At 37.8% G+C, this 25,436-nt stretch overlaps 1 protein-coding gene across 1 annotated transcript in view; it reads left to right on the top strand.

Annotated features, from left to right (window-relative positions):
* Positions 1–25,436, top strand: part of RIMS1 (regulating synaptic membrane exocytosis 1) — a 534,165-nt gene that overhangs the window by 75,386 nt on the left and 433,343 nt on the right. Inside the window, exon 2 of the mRNA XM_062186349.1 lies at positions 14,431–14,511. Within this exon, the coding sequence (XP_062042333.1) occupies positions 14,431–14,511 (81 nt within the window). The remainder of the gene's footprint in view (positions 1–14,430; positions 14,512–25,436) is intronic.

Raw genomic sequence — 25,436 nt, forward strand, 5'->3', positions numbered from 1 at the left:
CCGGGTCTCTGAAACACATGTCTAGTGAGGGAAATAGGAGGGACCAGGGAAAAAGAGAAGTTGTTGAATTCAAATATATGCAGGGATTGTCTTTGGGAAAGGCAATGAAATTGTTCTCTACAACTTTTTGAGGTGGAGTTAGGAACAATGTGAGTTACATAAAAGTAGATTTCCGTAAATATTTTTTAAAAAGATATGCTAATAGTCAGAAATCTTCAACAGCAGACTCAGCTATCTTAAAGTTAGTGAATTGTTTGAGTACAGTAGGCATATGAGTATTATAGACTTTAGTAGCTTTGATGGAAAGTGTGACAAATTTAGAGTTTTTTTATCTTTTGTTTTATCTTTTAAGAGATTTATTTGGGGGCCGGCGCTGTGGCACAGTGGGTTAAAGCCCTGGCCTGAAGTGTCAGCACCCCATATGGGTGCTGGTTCTAGTCCCAGCTGCTCCACTTCCTATCCAGCTCTCTGCTGTGGCCAGGGAAAGCAGTAGAAGATGGCCCAAGTCCTTGGGCCCCTGCACCCACATGGGAGACTCGGAAGAAGCTCCTGGCTCCTGGCTTTGGATCGGCGCAGCTCCAGCCATTGTGGCCAATTGGGCAGTGAATCGGTGGATGGAAGACCTCTCTCTATGTCTCTACCTCTCTCTGTAACTCTGCCTTTCAAATAAATAAAATGAATCTTAAAGCAAAAAGATTTATTTGAAAGGCAGAGTTACAGAGAGAGGGAGATATCTTCCATTTACTGGTTCACTCCCCAAATGGCCACAGTGGCCTGAGCTGGGCTGATCAAAGCCAGGAGCCAGGAACTTCTTCCAGGTCTTCCATGTGAATGAAGGGGCCCAAGCAGTTGGGCCATCTTGCTGGCTTTCTCAGGCACATTTTCAGGGAGCTGGATCAGAAGTGGAGCATCCAGGACTGGAACCAGTGCCCATATGGGGTACTGGCACCGCAGGTGGCAGCTTTACCCGCTAATCCACAGCACCAGCCCTAGTTATAGAGTTAGAAAACTTCTAATGTTTTTCTGTAAACCTGGGTCTTCAAGTAAGAGATTTATACAAAGTGCATGTCAGGACCGGAACTTTAGAAGTGATGCTGAAGAGCAGAGTGAACATTGGTTATGTGTCATTAAAAGCATTGTGTAACCTTGATGAACACAAAGTAATGGGAGATATATATGTATAAAAGTATAATAGACTAGAGGGAAGTGTTTAGCTTGATAGTTAAGATAGCAGTTTATCAGTTAAGATACTAATAGCCTATACCAGAGTACCTGGGTCCAATACCTGGCTCAGTACTTGAGCCTAGCTTCTTACTACTGCATTCTCTGGTAGTCAGTGGTAATGGCATTCCTGCCACCCACATGGGAGATCAGGAATGAGTTCCCAGCTGCCAGCTTCAGCTTGGTCCAGTACTGGACATTGCGGGCATCTGCAGAGTGAATTGGAGGATGGGAGTCTCTCTCTCCTCCCTCTATCCTCTCTCCTCTCTCTCTCTCTCCCCCCTCTCTCCCTTTCTCCTCTCCTCTCACTTCTCTCTCTCCTCTCTCACCCTCTTCTCTCCTCACTCTCTCTACTCTCTCTCTTTCTACTCTCTCTCTCTCTTTCCTCCTAAACTTCCCAAATAAAATTTTTTATAAAGTATAATATAATATATACTTTACATTTAACATTTTAGGGAAAAAAGAGACAACCTGTATTACATTAATAAATCTGTATCCCTGTGTTTGATCTTACTCTTTTTATTGGTCTTGAAGTGAATTAATTTTAGTTAAAAATTAATAATGTCAGAATAAAATAATACAGTAATGAAACAGAATTCAGCTTGTGGAACTAATGCTGTGGTGACTTATATACACAGGGCTTTGCAAATGCTGTCAATTATTTTTTTATCCTACCTACCACAACAAACAGTTTTGAGGACAATGCATTAATCCACATAAGGGCTTTTGAGTCTGTATCACACCCTAAGTGCTGAATAAATGGAAGTTATTATCATTGCTGATACAATTAATAATGAACAGACTGATGTGCTTTTAAGACGTGAATATGGCACTCAGCATCCTATGACACAGAACAGGTATCTTGTAAGTATTTGTTCATTAATGATGCCTAATCCCTATGTAATGATTTATAAAGATACCATAGCAGGGCTTCCCAGTGAGGTTTAGATTACCATCTTGTGTCTTATTTGCAAAGTAGACATTTCTTGAATTTCTTCCCAGTACTTGGGGTGCTGCTCTTGAACAGAATCTTGTTCATGTAAAGGCCTGTGTTTCCCAGAGAAGCTGGTTAAGGATTAATGACAACCTCTAGCCTGCAAGTCTTCTTGGAGTTCCTCCATTTGCGTTGAGTTTTGAAAGGACTAAACATTAAAGTAGAGGGAAAAGGGTGCAGACAATTTGATGTAAGAAAAATGGGATATAGAATGGAAATTAACTCACAAAATGGTGTTCTAAAAATGTGAATTAGAGTTATCTGGCTTGAGAAATGGGCTATGTTAGGAATGAAAAGGAGGTTGGTGGCTAACTACAACGTGTGGGTAAGATACCTTAGAACTAAGTAGCTGTGTATGTGTTTCATGTGGTGGGGACCGTGAAGCTCTTTCACAGAATCAGTGGAGGATTTTGGAATTTGGAAGTAACAAATGTAAATTAACAAAAAAGGCAATCTCAAGAGGTTTTTCAACAAATAGAGGACTCAATTACTTTTGATGATTAAAGAGAGAAGGGCCAGAGCAGCATCAAGGTTGTGAACATCAGTAGTGAGGGATTTAATTAACAATGACATAGAATTTGGAAGGTGATTAAGTCTGAGGAGGGTTATGAAGTCCTTATGCAACACATGTTCTTATATGATTGTCTGTTTTTTCTTTAACTTCCTAAGCAGGTAAATCGGTTGAGAAAATAGTTAAAATTAATTGAAAGTAATGACTGAAATATTTCAGTAATGCTTTTCCAACTTTCATTTTCACATTTTATTTTATCTATTTAAAATCCACTTAAATCCCACCAAGGAACCGTTATGGACCTCTCAGTAGATGTTTATTTAGCTATCTGGCTCCCAAATGAGAAGAGAATGAATGTTTTGTGCAGATAATGCACATTGAGATACATAGAACTAACTCAAAATCATTATTCAAAGAACTGTGGTTTTATGATACAAAGAAAAAGCAGAAGACCTGTTAGTTGTAAAACAGGCTTGGTGATTATTTTTACTGATACCATTCGTTCTCTCTATAACCAAATTTCACTTTTTACCCTGAATGTTCATACTGTAGACAACTGTTTTCTGACAACAGTGTCTTACTCTTATCCAGCATTGCAATGTGGTAACGGATGTGAAATAAACAAAGGCTAGTACTTGCAAACTGAGTTACAGTTCCTCCCTCAGTATCCATGAAAAATTAGTTCCAGGACCTCTGATACCCACAGATGCTCAAGTTCCCTATATAAAATGCTGTGGTACCAAGTGTTTGCATATAACCTATGCAGTCCTCCTGTGTACTTTAAATTTCTCGTTATGACATATAATACCTAATACAGTGAAATTGCTGTGTATGTAGTTATTATACTGTATTTTTAGGAGAACAGTGATAGGAGAAATGTCTGTACATGCTCAGGACAGATACAGTTTTATCCCAATATTTTCTACCTCCAGTTGTTTGGATCTGAGGACCCATCTTCAAGGAGAGGCAACTGTATTCAGTTATAATTATATGACCCTTGCTCAAATCTGAATGACAGTGAAATCATTTCTTTCCCAAATACATGTATCATGTTTTGGTATCATGCTATTTAAAAAAAATTTAAATAAAAGTAACATTTTTTTATTGTAGGAAATTTAGAAAATACAGGACAGGTAAATAAACATATTAACAAGAATATAAAACATATTAACAAGAATATAAAAAAATCAACCAGTCATCTGGTTATGATCACCATTTATATTTGGTTGAATATTTTCACAGGATTTTTCTTCTTCAAAGCAATTTCATTAAAAAAAAAAAAAGAAAAGAAAAGAAAAGCAATTATCCTCAGAACAGTATCTCAGCCTTAGTCTTAAATGTCTTGCCCTTGGTTGGAATATGTTCCTTTTTTTTAATAGAGATTTTTATTTTATTTTATTTTATTTTGTTTTATTTTATTTTATTTGACAGATAGAGGTAGCAGTGAGAGAGACAGAGAGAAAGGTCTTCCTTCCGTTGGTTCACCCCCTAAATGGCTGACACAGCCAGTGCTACGTCCATCCAAAGCCAGAGTCAGGTGCTTCTTCCTGGTCTCCCATGCGGGTGCAGGGGCCCAAGCACTTGGGCCATCCTCCACTGCCTTCCAGGGCCACAGCAGAGAGCTGGACTGGAAGAGAAGCAACCAGGACTAGAACCCAGTGCCCATATGGGATGCCGGTGCCACAGGTGGAGGATTAACCAAGTGAGCCACGGTGCTGGTCTCTTTTTTATAGAGTTTTTTTTTTTTAAAAAAACAAATTTTTGTATCATGTTATTTTGAAGCAACATGTTGTGCTTCTAAGAAGAAACTGTAGTGTTTCACAAGTAGATTTATACCAGTTTTTCCAACTCAGAAACCACCAAACAAAAATATATGACACAGGACCAGATAAAATAACCAAAGGCATGTGGGATTCATAGCACAGTTCCAGACTCATTGCAGGTGCTTAGGAAGTTAAACTGGTATTACTTACTATCATTATTTTTCTGTTTTATTGTTTGCTTTTCATATGTAAATAGATTTACACTTCCTGGAATTCTTGTTTTGCTACATTCCTTTTTCAAATTATCCCATCATTTTTACTTATATGCTTTTCATTGAGAGTGTTCATATTCTTATTTAAGGTGGTATGATTGCCATGTAAATAGCCTCCTATATCTCACATGTTCAACTCAATGATTGTTTTTTGAAACAGGACACTGGTTCTCAGTTGGGCTGAAAGACCAGTTAGCTGTGAAGAGTGTTGGAAATGGGAATACTAAAAGATACAAGTTCATATTTTTTAAAAAGATTTTTTTTCTATTTGAGAGGCAGAGTTATAGAGAGAGAGCAGGAGAGACAGAGAGAAAGGTCTTCAATCTGCTGGTTTACTCCCCAAATGGTTAAAACAATGGGAACTGAGCTGATCTGAAGCCAAGAGCCAGGAGCTTCTTCTGAGTCTCCCAGGTGGGTGCAGGGGCCCAGGCACTTGGGTCGTCTTCTACTGCTATCCGAGACCATAAGCAGAGAGCTGAATCAGAAGTGGAACAGTCAGGACAGGAACCGCTGCCCCTATGGGATGCCAGTGCCACAGGTGGAGGCTTAGCCTACTATACCACAGTGCCAGCTCCTTATAATTTCATCTTTTAGATAATGTATTTTAGCTCCAAAATTATCTCTATCAGACTATCCTTTTATCCTTTTTACTTTTAGACCAATGTGCTTTCTTTAGTGGCAGATAATGGGGTAGGACTTTGGTTTGTGTGATTGGATCCCATGGTGATATGTTCTCAGAGAAGCACCATCTGTCATGGGTGCCAGAGGAACAAACCAGACTGAGTCTGCTGATCCAGACCATGTTTCTTCCCTTGCTAGAGAATATTAGATGTCTTTTGGATGTTTCTGTTTTCTTCCAAATTACTGTGGGATGTCTCTCCTCTCCTCTCCTCTCCTCTCCTCTCCTCTCCTCTCCTCTCCTCTCCTCTCCTCTCCTCTCCTCTCCTCTCCTCTCCTCCCCTCCCCTCTCCTCCCCTCCCCTCCCCTCCCTTCCCCTCCCCTCCTCTCCCTTCCCCTCTCCTCCCCTCTCCTCCCCTCCCACCCCTCTCCCCTGCCCCCCTCCCCTCCTCTTTTCTCTTGCTTCCTCCTTCCCTTCCTCCCTCCCTTCCTTTTTTATTAAAAAAAAAAACAAAAACCTCTCTCTAAATCTAAATAACTGTACTTCATATGTGACTGTCTAAATAGTTCAAACACACAGGAATTAATGTAGGGAAAATGACAAAGAATTAGCTGGAATTAGAAGCCTGGTAGAGTCTGCCCAACCAGGCCTTCCTGCGGTTCTTAACTGCAAGAAAGGTAGATATCCGGGAAAAGGGAAAAGAAATTCCTTTTCTTTCTTGGACCTAACATGCAAAAGAGAAAACCTCTAGCTTATTCCTGCACTCACTAATGCATACATTACTGTTTGTGGGTGATAGTTGAGAAGAGAGAACTCCCTCAAACATTCCACCCCCTACCCAGCTGGCACAGGTGGGATTAGAAAGGAAGCTTTGAGCTGGTTGGTTTATGCTTCTAGGAGCTGTTAGAACTGTGGGGGAAGGGTGTGGAGATTTTTGTCCCTCTCCAAACCCTTCCAAAGTGAAGCTGTTGAAGCATTGTCCTGCAAGAATCCTTTTTGAGAAATCATGAGGATGGCACTGTCACAGGAAAAGGGATATTTTGAGAAATAATCCACCACCCATTTATTTCCTGTGGCCCAGTCCACCTCCTCAGCCACCCTGTTTCTTTGCTAAACTCTGTCTCACTTTCTCTCTCCTCCCACTTCTTACTCTAGCTCTGGCTTCCAACATCCCCTCCCCTTCTTTCTCCTCTCCACATCTCTCCCTTTAAATCTTTCCTTTCCCATAGCGAAGTCCTTCATCCAGAATTGCACATTTAAGTATTAAAAAACTCTCTTCCTTTCATCATTCCTTCTTTTCTTAGTTCAACTCTAGCCTACATTTGCATCAGTTGTTTCCACTCTTTATCTCCATTTTTTTTAAAGATTTTATTTGTTTATTTGAGACAGACAGTGAGAGGTAGAGACAGAGAGAAAGGTCTTCCTTCCGCTGGTTCACTCCCCAATTGGCTGCAGTGGCTGGAGCTGCGCTGATCTGAAGCCAGGAGCCAGGAGCTTCCTCCAGGTCTCCCGTTTTGGGAGGAGCTTCTTCCCAGTCTCCTAAGCAGGTGCAGGGGCCCAAGCACCTGGGCCATCTTCTACTGCTTTCCCAGGCCACAGCAGAGAGCTGGATCAGAAGAGGAACAGCTGGGACTAGAACCAGTGCCCACATGGGATGCCAGTGCCCAGGTGGAGGATTAACCTAATTGTGCCATGGTGCTGGCCCCATATCTCCATTTTCACATCTCCTTTTTTCTCTTAGACACACTGCCATTCTACTTGAGTTCCATCTTTTTGTGCTCTTGGAGAAGTCAAAGCAGGGTTTCAGTCCTCATTGTCTGTGATGCCCCCTCCCCCAAGCCCCCAGTGCTACACTGACAGTTACTTTCCTTTCTGGAAATACCTTCCTTTTACTAAGTGTTATTGTTTTTGTTGGGGATGAAGAGAGTTTCTCTCAAAGGTTTAGAAACAGGAAATTTCTGGACCTCTAGGGTTTTCTGTGGTTATATTGTGTTTTATGGGCAGCAAGTAGCTTTTGGAGAATACATGTAAGTTATTAAGTAGAAAAATGTAGGTGAGATGGTATGTAGGTGATGATCAGATACTTTTAAATCCATGGGCATATAATATTTCAGAAACTGGGGGATAGAGAAAGAAACTGATTGTATTGACCGAAAATAGTGGTTGGGGTGAAAAGAAGTGAATTGGATATATTACTAAAATCTTGGAAACAACATTAGGATCTTGTAGAGTGAAGTCCATTAGAATTCCACAGACGAATGAATGATAAACAAGGTAAGTTTGAAAAATCCAGAAGACCTAGGACTTAACTTGTTACCTATTACTGTCTTTTTTTAAAGCAGTCTTTGAAAAATGTGTATATCCACAATTTAAAATCTCCCATTAATCTCTGTAGTGACTCTTGAATCTTCTTATCACCTTTATTTTAGAATTGTGGTCTTTTTGTGTGGCTTTGTGAGTAATTTCTGACCTCTTCAGAAGAAAGTCAACAATCCTCATCACTCATTGTGAAAAATAACTAGCTGGTTTCTCTTTTATTATAATTAGGAGTCTACTCCACCTGTTTTCCAGGTTGCTTTAAAAATAGAAATTGCTCAAATGTAGCTTTTGAAGTTTCCTTAAATGCACATTGGAGGTATAACTAGTCCTGTTGGTTTGTGATTAGTACATCTGGTTTCTCCAAACATCAACACTGACTTTTCTCTTCTACTGTAGAATTTTTACATCTTCTTTTTATAAGTAATAGTCATATAAACTCATTTGTTCACTGTTAAATTGACATGAACGTGCAATTTATATAGAAATGAATTAAGTAATATTTTCAGCTTTTCGTTTAGAATTTGTGAATGGAAATTAGAACAATATTGAAGATACTCTTTGAAAATGCATTTGAAGAGATTTTTATCCCTTGCTCTCTGTCTTGCAAATGAATCACTTTTTATCTTTTCCAGTTGTTTTTTCTATAGAAGCACTTTTTTCTGTATACCAGATTACTTGTCTTGCATTCCACCTTCTGTAGTATTCAGTATTCCCATTGGCATTAGGGTCACTCTACATTTTTCTTTTAGGCAACTCAATGCTGCTTTCATCCATGTTCTGGTGTTACATTTGGAGAATATGGTATTATGATGCTGGAATAGTGTTTAAAAACTTTGTATGATATTATTTTATTACTTTCAATGATGCACCTGTATCACAAAACAGTGATATTAATATATGCCTGATGATATCAGACTGTCAGCTTAGAATGTTTTTTTTTTTTTTCATTTTTAGTCCTCTTTTAAATGTTAAATTTGAGTGCTACATGGAATGATGGGAAAAGCATTAGCTTTAACACCAAACTGATTTGAATTCATATCTTGGCTTCTTAAGGTATCAGCACTTGCCATTTACCTTTGGAAAACTAATTATCTCTTAGCTCCACAGTTTCTTTAACTCTCAAGTGGAATAATCATAGTCCCTTGCAGAGTTGTATGCAGATTGAATTAGGTATACCATGTATATTTTGTTACATTGTAGCTGTTTAATATAAATTTTTCTTGTTTTCCTACTTTGTTTAGAAAAATCAGAAGAAGGCCGGCGCCGCGGCTCACTAGGCTAATCCTCCGCCTTGCGGCGCCGGCACACCGGGTTCTAGTCCCGGTCGGGGCACCGATCCTGTCCCGGTTGCCCCTCTTCCAGGCCAGCTCTCTGCTGTGGCTAGGGAGTGCAGTGGAGGATGGCCCAAGTCCTTGGGTCCTGCACCCCATGGGAGACCAGGAGAAGCACCTGGCTCCTGCCATCGGAACAGCGCGGTGCGCCGGCCGCAGCGCGCTACCGCGGCGGCCATTGGAGGGTGAACCAACGGCAAAAGGAAGACCTTTCTCTCTGTCTCTCTCTCTCACTGTCCACTCTGCCTGTCAAAAAAAAAAAAAAAAAAAAGAAAAATCAGAAGAAAAAGGGATTAACTTTCTTTTTATTATTATAAAAATAATAAAAAGAAATTTATTATTAAGAAATTTCTTCATATAAAATGAATTTACAATTGCGTTTGATGAAATATTGCCTAGAATCTATTCTAAATCACTGTGTTTTACATATTAAACTTGTTATTCAAGCTTGATGTCTATAGCAATGTATACTTTTTCTCTTACTCATTTAACATGTGGTGAATGGCTGTTATATGTCAGGCACTATTCTAAGCTCATTGACATATGTCAATGAACCAAAAAGACAAGAATCCCTTATCACCAGAAGCTCATATTTCAACAATGAGAGACAGTAAATTTCTATAAATTTTGGAACAAGGAAAAAGACACTGGGAAATACATGGTTATGGTGAGGTGGAGGCATGCCATAGTAGGCATAAGTAGGATGATCAGTGTAGGAACCATCAAAATTTTACCTTTGAGCAAAGATTTGAAAGATACATTTGGTCATAAATACATTGGGGATGAGTATTCTAGACAGAAGCAAAGGCTGATGCAAAGCCCTTAAGGCTGGGGAGTGGGGGGGTAAGGGGAGGGTAGTGAATAGTAAGAAATGAACTCAGAGAGTTACGGGAGGCCAGGTGATAACCCAAGGACTCTGGCACTTTATTGTGAGGAAGTGAGGAACTGTTATAGGGTCTTGAGCACAGGTGTCAGAGGATGGCGTTCCTTTTGAAAGAACCACCAGCCACTGCATTTAGAATAGACTCTAAGAGGAGGGCAAGGGTGGATGCTGGACAACCAGTTAAAAGTCTGTGGTGGGAATGCAGTAAAAAATAATATTGGTGCGGGGCAGGGTGGCAATAGTGGAGAAATTGAGACATTGTCAGATTCCACACACATTTTGAACATAGATAAAATGGAAACAGAATGTGAGAGGTAAAGAGGAATCCAGTGTGAAGTTTGGGCCCAAACAGCTAGAGAAATCTGTTAAAATCAGTCAAAATGGCGATTGCTCCTAGAATATCAAGTTTGAAGGGAAAAATGATTGTTTCACAAGTGATTTTGAGAGGTCTATTAGACATCCAAGTGAAAATGGTGAGGATACAGTTGGGTATCTGATGTTGAAGTTAAGAAGGGAGCATTAGACCAGAGAAAGGGATTTTGCATATGTTTTGGGAGTCTTTGAGTCTAATGCCATTTTGAAGAATGGCTTGAAGCATTTAATGGGAGGTTTAGGGGTATTATGGCTGGATACAGAGTCCCTGAAGTCATTCCTTATTGATTTTCTCTGTTTCTATGTATTATTAATCGCTGATCAGAAATTCAGAAAATTAGGTATTTGAAAACTGTTTCATTTTCCCAATTTTACATCATTTTAACTATCTTAATATCTATTAGGACTAATGCAAAATAGTACAACAGTTGGGATGTTAAAACAAGTATACTTATTTCCCCAGTAGTATTTGAATATAGTTGTTGTCTCCTTTGATGATAAGAAAATTCAAAAATCCTATGATTTGAACAAAAATTAAACATGACATCTATTATTTGCCAGTTTCCTGCACAGTAGCTAGCTTAATGATGTTACTTACCAAAGGTAAAAAAAAATCTAAAATTCAGATTCAGATGAATTTGTAAAATAGTCATGGTGGTTTTCTTTGGGGGTGTGGGTAGGGGAAGATGCACAGAGGGTAGTGACTGCAGGCACCAAAATGGAAAGTCAAAGAGAGAAAGTAATTATGTAAATTGTGTTTCTTGAAAGCTTTTAGAGTTTTTAATTCACATACTCTAAGTATCTGGAAGCACATTTAGTTCCTGTTTAGAGAGATGAAAGCCTTACCATAGCCTCATCTGCAGGCTTGTGGCAATGTGAGTTTCTCCCATGTGTACATGCAGGGAAGAGTAGAAGTGGCTGAGTAGGCAGTTGGCAGCCATTCATTGCATTGATTGCAGTCATTCATAAAACCCAGCAGTGCAGAGGGTGGAGTCATGAGGCACAGTCCCTAGAGGTGGTTGCAGAATATCTTATTTGCATCAATCTTCAGTGATGCTACAGTGGTGAGGGAATGGTCACATGCAGTGAGAGGGCTGTAAGAGTCCATGTCTGATAAATCCCTGAGTAATTAAAAATGTTGCAAAGAGTAAGAGGTTAAACCCCTGACTTAGTGCATGAATCCTTTGTAATTCTGGAAAGTCAGCATTCTGACTTTGTTTGTGGTCTCCTTATGTCTGACTGATGAAATGAATGACTCATGTTCAGAGACAGACACTTAAGAGCTGCAACATAATGAAATAACATTACTTTGTTTCTTAAATTATCAGGGATCTATACCATTACAGTAAGTCTGTCTGATACAAGGGAGATAATGGAAATTTCTAAGGCTAAGCAATACAATACATTAAAATTGTCAAAACTGTAAAGGTTTGATTCCTCTAAACTGTGACATAATTTAATTATAAATTTAATGAAATATTAATCCACACAAGCTAACAAAAACCTTTTGAACATATTATATTTTTATGTGTCGTGTTTGGAATGTAAGGTTTTTTAAACATATATAGAGGAAATTATGGCTAAAGAAGAAGTTAGATTAGAAAATGTAGGAATATATATTACTATGGCTAGGAGTCCTCCCAAAATGATTGCATAGTAAGCACTCTGAAGGCTTTCCCTTAAAAATTCAGATTGATTAGTTAGCTTCATCTCCTTTATCCCGAATATATGCCTTGTCGTCAAAATGCTTGTTAGTATAGAAAATGTGTTGCTTTCCTGTTTTACACATTGAAATTAATTCTGCATATATTGTTTATAAAACTTAATGTTATATTTTCATTACTTAATAAAACCTTGAAGTTCAGAAATTCAAGTGAACTTTTGTTAGAAAAATTCTGTAGTACATGACACAGCAGCAGTATGTCAACAATTGTAATTTCAAGCCATAACCACCATCCTTGACATTTTCTTACAAATACATGGCCAAGTTTTAAACAGAAAAAAAAGTGTTTTGCTTAGAAATTGATCCTTAGTGTTTAATGCTTTATGTTTGTTAGAAAATAATCACATCAAAACATATTTAAGACGAACTCTAAATGGTAGATTTCTTTTCTTTCAAAGCTTTGTATAAATACCTAAGACTTGAGGGGTGAAAAGAGGAACCAAGATTTCTCACAGATATAATTAGATTTTTACCAACTTGGTGATATTTCAGATATTTTCACAAACCATTGCATATAGATTAAACATGCTGCATGTACTATTTTTACTTGAGTGAAAATTGCTGAAGATTTTCCAGTGCTATGAAATTTAATTTCCTGGGCATTGTACCTTGTATGAGTTAGATCAGAGTTTCAGACCTCAAATTTCCTAGAATATTACTCCTTCCTCACAATTGTGTTCCTGAATGTTCTCTTGACACTGATGCGTGATTGGCCTCCAAGTAAACTGGAATGAGAACAGAAGACTTTATGGTTACAGTGGATGCTTTTGACTCACATCCCCTGACTAAGCAATTGAGAAGTTAGCATCAGTGCTTGACAGATGCCCCCATTTCTTTACCCTGATCCCTGGTGGAAGGTGTGTTGAGGCTTTGAAATGACACCATTTTCTTTCCTTGTCATGTTATGTATTGATTTTTAAGTCATCCTTGGCTTTGGAAAGAGCAGTGTGTGTGTTTGTGTGTGTGTTTGCACGTCTCTGTGAGCTGTGTCCATGTGTCCTGTATCATTTCTTTCAGAAGTGGAGAACATTGCCATGCACCTTTTAGCTCTGGGAAAACAGTTTATCTAGCAGCCTCACCAGTGATTCACTTCTGGAATAACGTGACTGGCCTTCACTGTGCGCAGTGTCCTTGAGTCTCCAAGAAGCCTCCATGAAAGCTCTTAAAACACAGATTCGTGCCTGAGGACCCTGGGTCCCAGGGGGTGTTTCCATTTAGCACAGTCTAAGATGTGAGGGCTCCGTGTTGTAATCAAGGCTGCCCTATTTAAAGCTGTGGTTGGTTTGGAGCATTTGAGGGGAAGGAATATCTGAACCATCTTAAATACAGCCTCAGATGGAATTTTTTCTTAAGTATTATTTTTAATTTCTGTCAGTGACTCTCTCCAGTGCTCGTTAAATTCTGTTCACATGAGAATGAGAGTATTCTCTCCTGCTGCCCTGTAGGGCTTTGGTATATTGACTACCCTCTGCGATTTTTTATTCTTTTTGGTTATAGAAGACTTACTGTTTTCCTCTTACATTTTGGAGGAAACTCCTCTTCCTGTTTTACACACACACACACACACTTTTTATACATAAACATCCCATTCCATCTCTTCCTCTCAGAGTGTGACGGGCATTTCTTAAAAAGATTTATTTATTTGAAAGGCAGAGACGCAGAGCAAGAAGGAAAGAGAGCAAGCGAGACAGCAAGCTTCCATATGCTTGCTCCCTAAATGGCCGCTGGACCAGTCTGAAGCCAGGAGCCAGGAGCCTCCTCCAGGTCTCCCATGTGGAGGACCTGGGCAGTCCTCCACAGCTTTCCGAGGCACATTAGCTGGGAGTCGGAACGAAGAGGAGCAGCCAGGATGTGAACCAGCTCCCATGTGAGATGATGGCACTGTAGGCAGAGGCTTAACTTTCTACGCCCCATGAAAGGCATTTTGAACATAGGCTGTCTTTACATGTCTCAGATCTCTTTTTCATAAGCAGAAAGACCTGCGTGATGATTTATGCTGTGAAACAACTGTCCCTATCTTTCAGTAAGATAGCCAAAGCTACATAAAATCCTGCTCAATTTTTAAACATCAATGCAACAGCTGTTCCTATTTTTAAGCTTTCAGATGTCTTCATATGGTGAAGCCAAAGCTTTCAGTAGCTTTTCTGTTATGGGGAAAGCTGCTGACAATCATTTTATTGATGCTAAAAGGAAAATCAAATAAAGAGGCTAGCATAGATTATATTTGGGTGTAATTGAGCTTCAGGAAGCCTGGATCAAAGATTTCCAACTCTAGGGTTTCTCCAGGGCCCCAAGGTTGATATTGAAGGGGCTTGCAAAGGTTTTCCCTTAGATTGTGTGTTCAGTACCATGTTTAATTTCCAGATGTGTTCTACCCTTTTTATAATTAATAGTGCGTTGTGCTGTCTATCATGCGCCCCAGGTGTGTTGTCAGGGACATGGCGAAGCCTGCTGCCTGCAAAACACCAAGAAATGCTGAAAACCAGCCTCACCAACCTTCACCGTGAGTATGGCATTGGTTTTATTGACTGAAAATGTCGTCTGTTACACAGATCACTGGTTACAGATTTATTAATTCACCTTGCATGTAGGAGTAGATACTCTGGCTACTCTGGTGTATGTATAATAAAAAGGCTACTGTTGAATTAGATAAAATTATCTGGAAGCATGAGCTCTGGATTAAATATTTTGTTAAGTGATTTTTCTAATGCCCTATTGAAGGGATCAAATTAATTAAAGGAAAGGGACACATTTCTTAAGGCTCTAGTGTAGCAGCAATTGTGTTTTGTTTCATTTGTTTGCTTTGAAATATATATGGGCTGAATTATAAGTGGATAGCAATGGCTCACAGATAGTGTGCTGAGTTGGCATCAGCATACGTAAATAAGGGAAATACATAGGTTCTCCATTACTACCTTTACGGTATGTTATTTAAAGCTAATTAACCCTCTAAATGAGTGTGTTCTCCATATGGTTTTCTTTTTATTATTGCATTCTTAGGTGTATACACTCGTGATTACTAAATGACCAACTGAAGGGAGAGCAGGGAGTAGAGAAGAAATCAGATGAGTAACATCTGAGTTTCCAATGTGGATTTTGATGAGATAAAATGTAAAGAGCTTTAAAATTCTACAGAGCAGCATGATATATTGAATCCTCTGGAGAAAATTATGCTGCTGGTTAAAAAAAATTAGACATTTCCTTAAAATGGCTCAGTAGAGGCAATATCTTTAGCATAGCTATTACAGCCAAGTAGTTACTACTGGGGAAATACCTCCCTCCAAGGTTTTAGCAAAAGTCTTTGAAGAAATGTATCTTCATAGTGACTTTCTAAAGATTTCTTTAGCTATCTGAGAATTCTCTGAAGTAAACCAACAAAGTAATAAAATAGTAAAAAGGTTGTGGAAAGAAAATTAAATTTTGTAATTATTCTTACTATGGCAACTTTTTATTAGCATTGGCAAAAATTGAAATTTAATAAAATTCAGTTTAATTTTTCTTACCAGAAGCACAAGTCTGTTCAGAGGATTGAATCTAGCATACTACTCTGTAGAATTTTAAAGCTGTTTATATTTTACCTCATGGAAATCTACATTTGAGACTCAGAGTTTGCTTATTTAATTTCTTCTTTTCTCTCTGCTTTCTTCATGTATTTTGTATATTACATAGAGTAGCAAATAATTCAAAATTATTTATTTTTTAGGATATAAAATTTTGATAAAATATTTCAGGAGGCTCAGTTGATGTGTTATAGATTTTATCTCAACACTATACCTGAATATCCTCTTCTACATTTAATCAGTATTTCCTAAGATATGAAAATAGTTTTGATTTAACCATAGTAAAAATGATTTATGACTACACTGGGAAAAGTACACACTTGCAAGAAGTATTATCAGTTATCTTACATTTTTTCCCCTATAAATGTTTTTGTTGTAAACTTGTTACTTGTTTTTCTGTGATAGAATTTTTCTTGATAACTCACAGAAAAATCGTGGTCCTCACTTTCCACCCAATGTTCTAGGAATTACAAAACTCTACTCCTAGTAGGATTCTAGTATTATCTGGGAAAGTTTTTGAAGAATTGATGTTGATTTTAAAATCTATTTTATTCTACATGTTGAAGTTCCAGTTACAAAAGAACAATGCTGGAGTTTCCTTCTAATTGGTTCCACTTATTCCAAAGTCCATATTTTAGAAATCTGGACATGACGGGATATAAAGTTATCACTGTCATCTTCTCCAACAAGACATGAGATAATCTTTTCCTTGTTTTGTTTTTGTATTTTTCACAGATTATAGTTGTGGGAGTGTGTTGTAAATGACTTTGTACTTAGTGAAATTTTCCTTCTAGTCCCAAGGTCAGTGGTGTGGAAGTAACTGTGGGCTCTTTGCATCTTCCTTCAGGACTATGTTTTTGATCTCTGAGCCCTTTTGTTATTAAAATAATGAACTTACCTATAGATGACTGGAAGAGCTTGGAGTTTATTTTTATTGATTATCCTCAGAGATTATATTTGTCAGTTGATCTGTGCATATCCATATAAATTCCTATGTAGGTTATTTTGGAAAGAGCAAAATAATTAGGAGGGGATAATTACAGATGGGCATGAGGTGACAAAGTCAATGTTTTTAAACTTGTAATTTTTGTTACCCATTAATGGTTCTGAAATTCATTTATCACTGGTGACCAGATTTTGTTTTTAATTTTGAATGGAATAGAAGAGGACAGAAAATATAGGCATGCACCTAGGGTTATCATTTAAGGATATAACTTAGATTTCTATATATGATAGCAAAGTAAAAAATATAAAATTGGATAAATATTACATTTACTAGTTAGGTTTTCACTAATTGGTTTTAATTAGGAAATTGTTACAATTGGGCTTGTGTCATATGTATACAAATGTACATTGCTCACATTGGCAGAAGTGGAAATAATTGGATTATTAATGTGATGTGGGCCAATCTAAAGACAGGTAAATCGATTCATAGAATGCTTTCCAGGGAAAGAGGATAAGGTCTTGACATAAAGGAGTGATAGAGAATATGGGAAGGAGAAATTACAAGAGCTGAGTATAAAGTAAAATAGACAATACTTGATTGTCAGTTAGATACAGTTTGTAAGGAAAGTGTTTGAGAGAATTACCATATTTATGGCTTGGGTGGTTGTGGGGTACCAGCTGAGAAGCTGAGTTAAAGAAGCAAACCAAATTTACAGGTGACTGGGCAGTTGTGAGTTCAGATTCTAATAGTGATTCTGTGGTGCCTGTAAATTATTCAGAAATACAGATTTAACAAACCAAAGCCTTCCATTAACTGGAGGAGAAGATGGCATCATCAAAAGATACGTGGGAAAACCAACAGAGAAAACCCTAGGGAAAACAAGTGCTTATGATAGAGGTAAAGGAAGAGGATCCTCCAACGGGGTTGAGAAATAATGGTTAAAGATGCAGGACAACCAGAAAATAAGGTAGAAGAGAAACTCAATGGAATTAACCAACAGTGTTTAAATGTAGCAGAAAATCAAAGAATAACCTAAGAAATTAAAAAGATTAAAAAGTGTCCTTTGGTTCTGGTCACATAAGGTCATTTGATGGTATTCACCATAGAAGTTTCAATATAAAAAATGACTGGAAATGTGTTTCTGTAGGCTTTAGGAGAAAATGAGAAGTCAGGAAAATGAGATGGAGAATTTACATGACAGTTTTCAGAAAACTCTACTGAGTAGACAGAAATCGAGTAGTTTATAGATCAAGCAACAGGATGACTATACTTATGTTACTTGGTACATTCTATTATGTAAGTCTAGATTGATTGATGGATACACATGTCAGTATACTTTATACTTTTGATAACTGTGTAAAACTATCTGAAGATTCCCTTTAAGTTATTGAAATGTCAGGGTCATATTTTAATTATGCTGTGTATGAGTTATTATTACTTAATCAAAGTAATAAATATATCAAAATGTTAGCGTTCAACAGATTGAATCATATTTTTGCTATTCCTCAGGTACAAGATATATAAATGAAAGAGAAGTTTCTGTCTTAAGGGTTACCTTTCTAGTTAGGGAAATGGGTAACAGTTAGATATACAGATAAATTACAAAACTGCTATAAGTATGTTTTAAAAAATGATTTATTCTGCCTGAGACTGGTGTGGTCAGGAAAGGAGTTACAGAGACTACAATAGTTAATATGAATTTTGAGTGATTAATAGTTCAGTTCGTAGGCAAGTCTGGGGGGCAGTCTTCCTGAGGAAGAGAAAAATTACCCTGAGCCCCAAAATACCAGATTGTGCTAGGGCAAATCAAAACATGTACCCATTGCTATCGCATTTTTTATTCTAATTTGATCTTGATGTCTCTCAGGAGACTGGCTATAAATTCTAGTCCTGGGGAAGGTGGACACTATTATCTTTTATATGCTTAATGTCTGTTTTCTTCTATTTGTATTTCTTTGGGGAAATATCTATAAAATATGTTATGTATATTTAATTGAGTTGTCATTTTATTGTTGATTTGTAAGAGTTCTTCATATCAAATAAATGATTTGCAGTATTTTCTCCCATTTAGTAGGTTATCTGTTTTTGATAGTGCCAATAAAGCATACTTTTTTTTATTTTAATAAGTTCAGTTGAGCTTTGGTTATTTGTGGTGTTAACATTGTCATATCCTAGGTTTTAATGGCTCCTCTGTCATCTACTTGAAAGGCAGAGAGAGAGAGAATGTGAGAGGGAGGGAGGGAGGGATATCTATCTATCTATCTATCTATCTATATCTGTCTATCAAGAGACAGAGTCAGAGACAGAGGTTGATTAACTCCATCTGCTGCCCATATGCTCACTGCCTAGATGCTTACAACAGTTAGGGCTAGGAGAGGCCAAAGCCAAGAGCCAGAAACTCCATCAGGGTCTTCCACATGGGTGGCAGGGCCCTAAGTGCTTGAGTCTTCTGCTGCCTTTTAGGATGTATTAGCAGGAAGCTGGGTTGGAAGAGGTAGCTGGGACTCCTAACTGTCACTCCAGTATGGGATACAACCTTCCCAAGCGGCAACTTAACCCTCTGTGACGCAATGTTCATCCCTCCTGTGTTTTCTTCTAACAGTCTTATAGTTTTAGCTCTTAGATTTAGGCCTTTGGCTCATTCTGAGTTTTTATATTTGGCTTGAGATAAGCATCCATCTTTATTCTTTGACATTTCTATTTCCAGTTGTCAAAAATCAGTTGATCATGGGTTTATATACAGACTCTAAATTATTTTCTAATGACCTGTGGTATCACGTGATCTTCATTACTGTATTTTTTAAATAAATTTTCAAATCACCAAGTGTGAGTCCTCCAGATTTGTTCTTCTTTCCAAGATTGTTTTGAGTATTCTAAGTTACTTTCATTTTTATGTGACTTGTGGGGTCAGCTGATAAATGTCTGCATAAAAGATATCTGGGATTTTGGTAGGAGTAACAGTGAATCAGTAGACAATTATGGGAATATTTTCATGTTACTACTAATGCCTTCCAGTATATGAACTTGAATTTGACATGTATTTGTATGTCACCACATTATTCTATTCCCAGTTTTCACAGCTTTAGATGACCCAGACTTGAATCGACAGGAAGACTGTCATCCAGACTTCGTATTTTTTTTTAATTAAACTTTTATTTAATGAATATAAATTTCCAAAGTACAGCTTATGGGGTACAATGGCTTCCCCCTCCCAAAACTTCCCTCCCACCCACAACCCTCCCCTTTCTCGCTCCCTCTCCCCTTCCAATCACATCATGATTCATTTTCAATTCTCTTTATATACAGAAGATCAGTTTAGTATATATTAGGTAACGATTTCAACAGTTTGCCCCCATATAGCAACACAAAGTGAAAAAAAATACTGTTGGAGTACTAGTTATAGCATTAAATAAGAGTGTACAGTACATTAAAGACAGAGATCCTACATAATATTTTTTTAAATTAATTAATTTTCTATGCCATTTCCAATTTAACACCAGGTTTTTTTTTTCATTTCCAATTATCTTTATATACAGAAAATCGATTCAGTATATAATTAGTAAAGATCTCATCAGTTTGTACCCACGCAGAAACACAAAGTGTAAAAATACTGTTTCAGTACTAGTTATAGCATCACTGCACATTAGACAACACATTAAGGACAGATCTCACATGGGATGTAAGTATTTTTTAAAGACATAGTTTTACTGATTTCAGATGCATGACTCTTTTTGACAATAATAATGTTTCTATTTTTTAGGTCTCTTAAAATGTCACTTAATGTTGTTTTGTACATTTGGTCTTACATCTCCTTTTGCTAAATTTACTACTAAGTGTTTTATTTTCTTTGTTGCTATTGTAAATGGAACTGTTTTCTCAACTTTATTTTCTGATTGATTGTTTATATCTATGTTTATAACCATTGTTAGTATAGAGAAATGCATTTGATTTTTTATATTGATTATACCCTGCTACTTTTCTGTCCTCATTTATTAGCTCTAATACTTACGTGGATATGTTCCTTCAGATTTTATACTTGTCATCTCTAAATAGAATTTTCCTTATTCCTTGCAATCTGGATACTTTATTTACTTTTCTTGGCCTACAGCTCTGACTAGAACCTCTAGTACGATGCTTTAGGAAAGTGGCAATAGCAGGTATTTTTATCTTGCTTCTGCTCCTAGGGGGAAAGCTTAGATTTACTTTAGGAAGTTTCCTCCCATTCCCAGTTTGCTGAGGGTTCATAACCTGAAAGATTGTTGGAGGTTCCAATGCTTTTTCTGCCTCTGTTGGAATAATCATGTGAAATTTGTCCTTCACTCTGATAATATGATGTGATACATTGATTTTCATGTGTCGTGAAATAATTTGGCATTTCTTAAATTCCACCTGGTTGTTCGTTTTATTTATTGCTAGGTTTGCTTTATAGTATTGCTGATGATTTTAAAATATATATTTAAAAGGGATAGTTATTGGTAGCTTAATTGTGATGTATTACATTTATGTAATGTCTGGTATCAGGATAGTACTGGTTTCCATAATACAAATTTGTAAGGATACCCTGTTGTTTTACTAAGGAAGAGTTCATGAAAAAATTACTATAGTGTTTTTCTTCAAATATTTCATAGAGTTTCTGAGTAGATCTATCAGCTTTTCTTTGGAGGAAGTTTATTGATTAAGTTTTTCTTGTTTAAACATTTTAAATGGCACTCTATGAATTAATGTGTATGTCAGGTAAGTGTACCATATGTGATCCCCACATCTTCAGAAAGCTCAGATTCAAAATTTAGGTCGATATAACTCTTGTACCATTTGTGATTAGAGGTTATTGATATCACATTGATTTCTTATTGCCAGAAAATAAAGTTAATTTTGTATATGTGAGTGTTCACATATGATGACTTTTAATATAAAACAGTTAGCAGTATAACCTGTAGTCTGTGTTCTAATAGCTAAGGAGACAATCAGAAAGTATCTGACAGACCTTGTTGATATAAGATTTCTAATAATGTTGAGATTCTTTGGTTTGGGTTTCCCTGATTATCTTTAGAAACATTAATAACCTGTTTTCAGGATGGTGTGTATGTGTACTTATTTTTTATCTGGTTTTGTTAGCTGTTTATCAGTCCTGAATTGTCAGTTATATTCACTTATCAAGAAAATAAACATATGTACCAGCTCAAAAGTCAAGTTATTTACTCTCAGGTTTTGCTCTGCTATTCTGTCTTTGTCTTGGCTTTCTCCTTTCTAGAAATCATGTTGCTGTGCGGCGACAGTCTACATCCTCAACTGGATCGTCTTGAAGACCATCTGTGTGGAGGCTTTGACATGGCCATGTGTGTCATGCATTTCTCCCCCATCGCAGCTCTACATGAGTCAGCCTGGAATTGACAGGGAAGCGACCATCCACATTGCTTCTTTTAATAGGCATACTTTCTCAGATCTCAAGGACATGACTTTTTTCAACAAGAATACCCTATTTGTAGACTTAATTGTAACACAGAAGCTTCGGGGAACTGACATATAAAGGGTCTAGAATTAATTTGGTAATGGAAATATGCTAATCAACCTTGATTGCTAAAAATATAACTTTGAGATGAAGATATGTATCTTATGAAAGTATGAGAAATATATGTCTTTACATTTGAAAGCATGGCTTCACATTTAAAATCTTATCTTCTAATGCATAAAATTACAGTTTTTCAACTTAGAATCACGTATCTAACATCACAATTGCATCTTCTGTTGGATAATAGACCACAAGGAAGTATGTCTTTGACATGGTAAAGAGTTGGGAAGAACTCTTGTCTTCATGTCACTGCATTGTTGAGTTTTGCATAGTAGATGTGATCTTCAGCCTCTGTGGCCTAATGCCTTGGTGCTGTTGGATGACAAAACTATTAATGATGGCATAGAAGAATGGGAAATCAATTTTCCCTGTCAGCACCTCAGATACACCCCCACCATGAATACAATGATTCTTCTCAAAAGTCTGGTAAAGGTCCTATAAATGTTGGACTCTTACCCACATTTCCATGTTCTCTGGGCTCTTGTCCCTCTTTTCCTCCTGAGCCATGAGGTTTTCTCTGCTTCTAAAATTATTTTTATTTTCCACTCAGTGTTATCCAGATTCTCCTGCATTTTGGTCTCAGCACAGATGTGATCCATCCTCCTTTGGAAATCTGTTAAATCAGTTTTGGATGCGAAGGAAGACCTGAGAGGAAGGAAAGTCAATTTCTTCCACTTATTAAGGAATCTGCAGTAGGGGAAGCAATTACCTGCTTTCTTTGCAATGAGTTAGCCTATTAATTCTTCATGCAACACTCACCCAGTGTGCACTGAACAAAGTAGAATCCATGTCTTCCTATGAAGCTTACAGTATGGGGGCAAAAACAACTATAGTTGGTAAAACTGTTCATTTTTAGCAAGGGCCTAAACAAGGTACAATGATAGAGAACTAGACCAGGGAGTGTTTTAGATAGTGTGTTCACGCATGGCTGTGGTGACATTGAGGAAAGACTTGAAAGATGAAGTTAGTGTAGTGAAGAGCAAGGGGAAGGGAATTCCAAGCAGTGCTCCTTGCCTGGGCCTTAGGTGTACCACATCCTTTAGGGAATGAAGGAAGCTGAGAGAAAGTAAATGAGGAGGAAGGCAGTGAGTGAGGCAGGAAGGCTTCCAGGTCTTTGGATTTAATGTATGCCTTTCATTGAAAAGCTCTTAAAGCCCTTCAAAAAAGCAGAAGCATGATCCAAAGTAGTATGGGAAAAAATTTAGAAGAGGATAGGAGAACTTTAGGATACAGTTGTGGTGGTTGAGACAAAGCATAATGGTGGTTTGGGCTGTACTGGTGGTAAAGTGGAATCAAGTGAAGTTTTGGAAATGATGAGAGAGAAAGGGTGAGCAGGGGCCCTTGCTAAGCCAAGCCGGATAAAGCTCTTCTAGAGAGACTGTGGCAGCAGCCCGCATTCCCCTCCTTCTCAGGCTGGAAGAACTCGTGTGTGCCGGCACAGAGTTCTGAGGAGTCCCCTGGCTGAAGGCAGCAACCAGGGAACCTCCCAAAAGAGCACAGTAGCTGAGGGATTTTAAGCCAAGTTGACAGCATTGAGGTTGGGCTGCATTTGTAGCCTGGGGCTGGCAGGACACAGACAGAGTTGGATACTGATGTTTTTTTCCCTCATTTTAGATAGATTTGTTTTGTTTTGTTTTGATTGTGTGATTCATTTCAATGTAACATTCTGGGGGCCAGCGCTGTAGAGCCCTGACAGGGTTAACGCCCTGACTTGAAGTGCCAGCATCCCATGTGGGTGCCGGTTCTAGTCCCGGCTGCTCCACTTCCTATCCAGTTCTCTGCTATGGCCTGGGAAAGCAGTGGAAGATGGCCGAAGTCCTTGGGCCCCTGTATCCACGTGGGAGACCCAGAAGAAGCTCCTGGCTCCTGGCTTCTGATAGGCGCAGCTCCAGCCGTTGCATCCAATTGAGGAGTGAACCATCGGATGGAAGAACTCTCTGTCTCTCTCTGTCTTTCTGTCTCTCTCTCTCTCTCTCTTTCTTTGCCTCTCCTCTCTCTGTGTAAGGCTTTCAAATAAATAAATAAATATTTTTAAAAAGTGACATTCTGTTAGTATAGAAATTTAATAATTTTTTTGATGTTTGTATTCCTTAGATGAAATATATTTAATATATATATTATCCTTTTAAATATATATAAATATATATATATATGATCCTTTTAAATAGATATCTCATTTCCTGAATATCAGCAAATCAAGAATTTTATCATGAATGAAAGTACAGTTTAGAATTCAGCCTTCACTTTTATTTTTAACCATATGACTGTATTAAAATTGTGATAATTTTTGGTGAATTTTTTATGTATAGTAAGATATAGTCTGTGTCATAGCCTGTAGTTCTTTTTTTTAAAGACTTATTTATTTGAATGACAGAGTTACAGGGAGAAAGAGAATAAGAGGTTGGGGAGATCTTTCATCTGCTGGTGAGAGAGAAAGAGAGTGAAAGAGAGAGAGCGAGCGAACATTCATCTGCTGGCTCATTCCCCAAATGGCCACAATGGCTGGAGCTGGGTCAGGCTGAAGTCAGCAGCCTGGAGCTTCTCCTGGGACTCTCATGCGGATGGCAGTGGGCCATTCTCTGGTGCTTTCCCAGGTGCATTAGCAGGGAGCTGGATGGGCAGTAGGGAGAGGAATCAGTGCTCAATGGGTTGCCAGTCATAGGCAGCCACTGAACCTGCTATAGCACAGTGCTGGCCCCAGCCTCCAACTCCATTACCACCTGTAGTAGGAATTGATATCAATTCTCTATTGATATTAAAAATAAAAGGTCCAACTAAAAACTGTGTTTCTACCTGTTAGAATAAAGTCAGTACAGCCAATAACTTGAGAGTAAGAACACCAATGTTTCTAATTCATGACTGTATTTAGAAAGTGACAGAACTTTTAAAAATTGTGTGGCTTTTATAGTCTTCATTTTCTTTATATGATTTATTAGTTAATGCAAATTCGTTCTATGCCTATTTACAGTCTTCCAAAGTCCCTCATCTGCTGTAACTATCTTGATGATAATACTGTGTTATCTCTTTGTGAATACTCAGAGGAAAAAATGCCTTCTTCATTTTCTTGGCTGGTAAATGAGTTTAACTGTAGCAGCTTTATATGTAATGGTTATGTTTTGTGGAACTTGAGTAGCCATTAATTACTTTCACCAGTTACCGCTTGTTAACAAAACTAGGACTTTTCTGTTACTGATGCTCTGAGCAGTTCCTAAGTAGTGGGCACTGATAATAGAGGATTTTTCCCTTTGTATATTTTTTGTGTCCTATCCCTGTGACTAAAAAATTGTTTAAGTCAAATGCAGTTTTTCCCTCCTCTACAGCACATTTGCCTTGAATTCTATTTTTTTTTTTGT

Source organism: Lepus europaeus, chromosome 3 (genome assembly GCF_033115175.1).
Source record: "Lepus europaeus isolate LE1 chromosome 3, mLepTim1.pri, whole genome shotgun sequence".
NCBI classification, from domain to species: Eukaryota; Metazoa; Chordata; class Mammalia; order Lagomorpha; family Leporidae; genus Lepus; species Lepus europaeus.